The sequence below is a fragment of the Herpailurus yagouaroundi genome, unplaced genomic scaffold (genome assembly GCF_014898765.1).
Source record: "Herpailurus yagouaroundi ecotype Mexico unplaced genomic scaffold, PumYag 98626, whole genome shotgun sequence".
Lineage (NCBI taxonomy): Eukaryota > Metazoa > Chordata > Mammalia > Carnivora > Felidae > Herpailurus > Herpailurus yagouaroundi.
The window spans coordinates 1-6,426 of record NW_024421473.1 but is presented as its reverse complement, the minus strand read 5'-3'; the positions used below and the strand labels follow the sequence as shown (position 1 = coordinate 6,426).

Below are 6,426 nucleotides of genomic sequence, written 5' to 3'. Positions count from 1 at the left end.
GGGCTCAAATTTTCAAAAAAAGCCAAAGACCAGTTTTAATCTGACACCAAAAAATAATGATGAACTTCTCCCCATTCCAACCAGCTAGACAGAAAATGAATACACATAAGGCAAGTTGGAAAACAGTTTAATGATCACTCACCAAGATCCATAGGGAACTTTACATGTGTACAGGGATAAACTTTTCCACCACTCCTCCCATCACTGTGTTCTTCATGGTAGAGTATCACAAGTCAAAGTTTCTGGTTGTTTCATCTACTTAAAACCAGATGGAAGAAACAACCTAAATCATAGCAACTTCATGCTTCAATGTGAAACCATCAAAGCTTTCTTGGAAAGACTTTCTGAAAGCAGCTTCTCTGTCTGGAAGACGCTTAAGGCCCATGTACCTTTCTTCTTCCAACTAGCCAAGAAATAGTTAAATGCCTCAGAATGTCCAAAGAGGTGCCAATATTTAGTCAAGGCAAGTATGAAACAGGCTGCATGCCTTTTAGATGTGATGAATATCAGAGTTCTGAGAAAGACATTAAAATCATCATGGAATCCTTAGAGGACTAAAGCACCTGTGCAAAAGTCTCATGCAGTAGGAAGTCTGGAACCGGTACTCCTTCCTTCAGTACCAGGCCTTTCTAGGCTTCAATCTAGAAGAAGATGATTTTTTTGTGCTTTGAGTTGGGGATCTGCCCCTTCGACTTTAACCTCCGAACAGCCTCCCTCATATGTTTGGGTTGTAGTGGTGGCATCTCTCCCCACTTCTCACACACATCCAGTGCTAAACAGAAGATAAGAAGAAAGTTTCATGGTCACACAGGACTTATTAATCACATAATCCATTTGAATCCTATAATTCTCATTAACCCTTCTTAAGCTTGCTAAGGAAATAAACCAAGACATTTTCCCTTCTTAAGAGAATGCTATAAAACCTATCACGTTAGCTTTAGTGTAATATATAATCTTCTACTTAAAAAAATAAAACATTTCACTGACTGGAGACCAGCAATACACTCAGCCAAGGTTCTTTCTTTGATGGATAGAGGACAGTTCCCAGGATTCATAACATGAGGGACAACTCATCATACCACACTGGTCAGCCCCCAGTGATAGCTTATCTTAGGTCTTTAATTTGGCAACAGAAATGAGCAAACTCCATTGGGGAAAAATACGAAGTAGGCTTCTGTCGCCCTGGACTGAGGACAGGAATCTGGAAAGATTTCCCAGATGCTTCCTTGAGTCCCAGTATTAAAACTTTTGAGGAATAATGGTCATGCTCTCCTGAATACAAAGTGCCCCACTTGGGGGGCGCCTGGGTGGCGCAGTCGGTTAAGCGTCCGACTTCAGCCAGGTCACGATCTTGCAGTCCGTGAGTTCGAGCCCCGCGTCGGGCTCTGGGCTGATGGCTCGGAGCCTGGAGCCTGTTTCCGATTCTGTGTCTCCCTCTCTCTCTGCCCCTCCCCCGTTCATGCTCTCTCTCTGTCCCAAAAATAAATAAACGTTGAAAAAAAAAAATTAAAAAAAAAAAAAAAACAAAGTGCCCCACTTGGTCAACTTCTAGTGCAAATGGAAACACCCACAGGTACTTTATTAGGTCCCCTAGCATAGATATTCTTGAAAGTTAAGACCACCAGAGGTTCAATCCTGTACATGCTATCAACAACACTTACCTTCTTCTACCACCTCCCCGACGAAAACCTTGGAAATGCCAGACATAGCAATAACAACATTCTGAGACACAGAGGTGCCAGTGATGGACTGGATCAGCTTGAAAGAAGAACAAAGACTATGATTAAGAAAGTCAAGGACTGCTTTAAAGAATATGGTACCCTTTAAGAGTTTTGTACTAAAAAGGTTTTTACTAAAGGTTGGATACTGAAATTAAGACTATTAAGACAAAGATTCAGGTGTACAGCAACTCATTCTCTACGTTTAGACCTTATCCCCAGAATACAAAACTCCAATTGATAATCGAGAGGCATTTTATTTTTGTTTTCCTGTGTGAATGATCCACCAACTTGACTAGCACCTCATTCAAAATGAGGTGGACACAGTTCTTGTGTCTAGTTCAACTCTCATATCTGATGGAAATGAAGTGTGGTAGCCCATCCTTACCCTTTTAATGGCTGCCTTAGGGAATGCTGACCGGCGGTACATCTCATAACGGTTCAGTTGCTCCTCAGAAAAAGAAGAAACCAGGATTCTAGACAAAGATTCAGATAATTAAGTTGGCTTACAACAACAAATATTTAAGGTATATTATCACATCAATAAAAGTCTCAGACAATTAGAAAATGAATTTTCTTTTTTTTTTTTCAACGTTTTTTATTTATTTTTGGGACAGAGAGAGACAGAGCATGAACGGGGGAGGGGCAGAGAGAGAGGGAGACACAGAATCGGAAACAGGCTCCAGGCTCTGAGCCATCAGCCCAGAGCCCGACGCGGGGCTCGAACTCACGGACCGCGAGATCGTGACCTGGCTGAAGTCGGACGCTTAACTGACTGCGCCACCCAGGCGCCCCAGAAAATGAATTTTCAAGGGGTCAATAGCATTAAGCTTGGTGCTTACAAGGAATGAAGACAAAGCATTTTTACTCTTTAGAAACTTAAGAGAAAATGACATACAACTTCATTTCTACTTCATTAACAACAAAAACTTAAACTACAATGTTGGGTCACTATATAGATTATGTTTTCAGCACTAGGCTCTCTCTACCCCTAACTCTACCTTATTACATTTCACATTGATGGTAAAAATTTGATACATAAATTTATATTCAAACCAGTAGTTTTGACATTAACAGACTTGGGGGAAAATATTTGTAAAATATATGGAGAAGGGTTTATGCTCTTAATGCTTTCCAATAAATAAAAGATAGCGATTTTGAAAATAAGCAAAGGACATGAATAGGCAAGTTACAAAAATACCGATGACCAACACAGAGGAAAAAAAGTTAACCTTCACTATTAACTAAAGAAATTAAAATGATAAACTAAAATAAGATAACATTTTTCATGAATCAGACAGATGAGCATTATAAAGAATGGTATTAGTAAGAATGGGAGTACACAAACTTCTACATGCTGGTAGAGTGTGAAGTGCAACCACCCTTCTGGAGAAAAATTTGGAAATGTGTATGAAGAGTCTTTGAAAACATTCAGACTGTTTGAACTGGCAATTCACTCCTTGGGGGTTTATTTAGGAACTAAATGGACTAGTATGCAAAGATGGGCTCAAAGATGCTCAATCATAATAATGTCAAAAGAAGAAAAAGAACTACAGGGATTGGTTAAATGATCATCTACATAATGGAATACAATGCACCCACTGAAATTGATAATTTACAGGCAGATTTACAAGAAAGTATTTAGCTATAAATATTTAAAACATTTAAAACAAAATCTGAAAAAGTATATAACCTAATCCATACCCAGGGTTAATTGTGGGTGGTGGGATTATGGGTAATTATTTTTTCTATTTTTCTGTATTCTCTGATAAATTTGCAATGAGCCCATTAAAAGTTATGACCTATGTATAATTACTGACATGGAAAACATTCACCATATACAATGTGAAAAACAGGTCACAAACAGTAACATCTTTGAAAAAATTTATTTCTGGATATACATGTATAGAAAATATCTTGGAGACTATACCTCAAAATACTAACAGTGTTTATTTCTGGTGACAAGGGGATATTTTTTTCTTTTTATTTATTTATATTTCCTAAAATGTTACATAAGGTATTATTTGCTTTACTTTCTTTTGAGTATAAAAAAGGGGAAAAAATTACAGGCTCCCCAAATTTATTGACTTTGTATGGTCAAGTTAGAGACTTGAAATGGGGAAAAAAATCAGAAAGTAACTTACTGCATCTTTTGAATCTCATCTTCATCCACTTTTTGCTTCTTCTCTTTCTTTTCTTTGGTATCTATTTTCATTTTTTTGGCTGCAGGAGTAAGTAAAGATGAGTCTTCCCTTTCAACTGCTGTTAAATCTGAGATATCCTGACTCTTGAGCTGAGAAGATGAAAAGAAACCCTATTATATATTTGGCCTACTTTCCAGACTTGGGGAAGAAGGTAAGACCTCATTCTCTTTACAGCACAACAAATCCATTATTCAATAGTTTTTTTGGTTCCAAGCACTGGCTGTACCATCATGCGTTAAGATACACTCTCTGTCCTAAAGAAGTTTATAGCCTAGCTGTGAAAAGAAAACCAGCCAAAGAATCCAACTTTCCAGTTTAGCTATGTGATCCTAGCTCTAGTATGTTTACAAAGGAAATGAAGTGCCAAGGATCACGATAACCACTCTCCCGCATTGAGCCCACTTCCTGACCTCATCCTTTAGGGGGGATGTCAGAAAAGGCCTCTCCATCCAGCCAGCTCTTCTGCCTCTAAATCTATACATCTCTTTATTGTTGATGATTCCATCTTGAAAGAATATTAAAAAGGAGTCACCCTCTCATCAAAACAGTGTTTCTTTGGATTTGTAACTTTTAATAGTTTTTGTTTTTTGTTTTTTGTTTTTTTTTTTTTTTTAAGTAACCTCTACCTCCAGCATGGGGCTCGAACTCATGGCCCCGAGATCAAGAGTTGTAGGTTCTATCAACTGAGCGAGCTAGTTGGCCCTGGATTTGGAACTTTTGTTTTTTAATATATATTTTTAAAGCTTATTTATTTATTTTGAGAGAGAGAGAGAATCCCAAGCAGGTTCCACACTGGCAGCACACAGCCCAACGTGGACTCCAGCTCATGAACCATGAAGTCACAACCTGAGTGGAACCCAAGAATCAGAAGCTCAACCGACTGAGCCAGCCAGGCGCCCCATGGATTCAGAACTTTTTTTTTTTTCCAACGTTTTTTATTTATTTTTGGGACAGAGAGAGACAGAGCATGAACGGGGGAGGGGCAGAGAGAGAGGGAGACACAGAATTGGAAACAGGCTCCAGGCTCCGAGCCATCAGCCCAGAGCCTGACGCGGGGCTCGAACTCACGGACCGCAAGATTGTGACCTGGCTGAAGTTGGACGCTTAACCGACTGCGCCACCCAGGCGCCCCTGGATTCGGAACTTTTAAGTGAGCTTCTCCCACACATAATGCTCTTTTCTTCCTATCTTTCAATTCTACTGTATCACGCAAATGTTTCTCACTGCTAGAATGTGAACTTTTTGAAGATAGGTTTGTCTCTTATTTCTCTCTCCCCACATAAGCATTTAACATAGGTTTACTCATGCTAGATGTTTAATAATAATTCAAATCCAAACTTCATCCCCTCCAACTTAATATACAATCAAAAGACAACAAACTTCATTAATGGGATTTAACCTCTTTTTTTCTTAAAAAGGAACTCACATAAACTCATAGAGGAATATGAGGGGGTAGGTAAGAGTGAAGATAGTGTATCTTTAAAAAACTTTTCAATTTCTTCTCTAGTTACCTATTTATACAAGTTTTCTAACCTCTATGTGCTTGAATTTTGGTGATTTATATTTTCCTTAAAAATGAGTCATTTTCTTAGATTTTAAAATTTATTTGGCCTAAATTTGAACATCAAATATTTCTGGTTTATTCTGTTCTTTTTCTGGTTTCTTGAGTTGGGTGCTTATTTTCAGCATCTCCTGTTTGTTAATACAAATATGTAAAGCTATGAATTTTTCTTTAAATACGGTTTTGGTCAACGCCCGTATGATATGATGTAGTGTTCTCTTTGTTGATTTAATCTAAGGGCTATTTAAAAAACAGTTTAAAATGTCCAGGGGTTAGTTTATTTGGGGGGAGTGGCAGTTGGGAGAAGCTTTTTGTTGTTAATTTCATATTTATTGCACTGTGCTAATAGGATTGCCCTGTTATGATTTCCGCTTTTAAGAATTTGGGGTTTTCTTTGTGGTATAGTATATGATCAATCTTTAAAGTTAATTTAATTTAAATTAACTTTAAAAAAGGTTTGTTTTTTGACGGGGAAAGAGAGAGAGAGAGAGAGAGAAGAGAGAGAGAGAGAGAGAGAAAGCGCGCATGTGCGTGCACGCGAGTGGGGGGAAGGGCAGAGAAAGAGGGAGACAGGAGACTGAGAATCCCAAGCAGACTCCGTGCTGTCAGCAGGGAGCCCAGCCTTGGCTCCATGTCACAAACCCTGAGATCATGACCTGAGCGGAAGTCAAGAGTTGGAAGCTTAACCAACCAGCCACCCAGGTACCCCTGGTATATGATCAATTCTTAAAAGTGTTTCAGTTTGGGGCGCCTGGGTGGCTCAGTCCGTTAAATGTCCGACTTTGGCTCAGGTCACGATCTCACGGCTGGTGGGTTTGAGCCCTACGTCAGGCTCTGAAGCTCAGAGCCTGGTGACTGCTTCGGATTCTGCGTCTCCCTCTCTCTCTTCAACCCCGCCCCCCCCCCCCCAGCCGGTCGTGCTCTCTCTCTCAAAAATAAATAA

General features: G+C 39.3%; 1 protein-coding gene across 1 annotated transcript; it reads right to left on the bottom strand.

Moving 5' to 3' along the window:
- Positions 1-110: 110 nt before the first annotated feature.
- Positions 111-4,032, bottom strand: LOC121026426 (transcription initiation factor TFIID subunit 11; the record flags this gene model as incomplete). The annotated part of the gene is made up of 4 exons (XM_040469285.1): positions 111-772; positions 1,662-1,758; positions 2,107-2,194; positions 3,863-4,032. Coding segments are annotated over 4 exons (486 nt in total), but the record flags the coding sequence as incomplete, so codon positions are not given.
- Between the last annotated feature and the right edge of the window lie 2,394 nt (positions 4,033-6,426).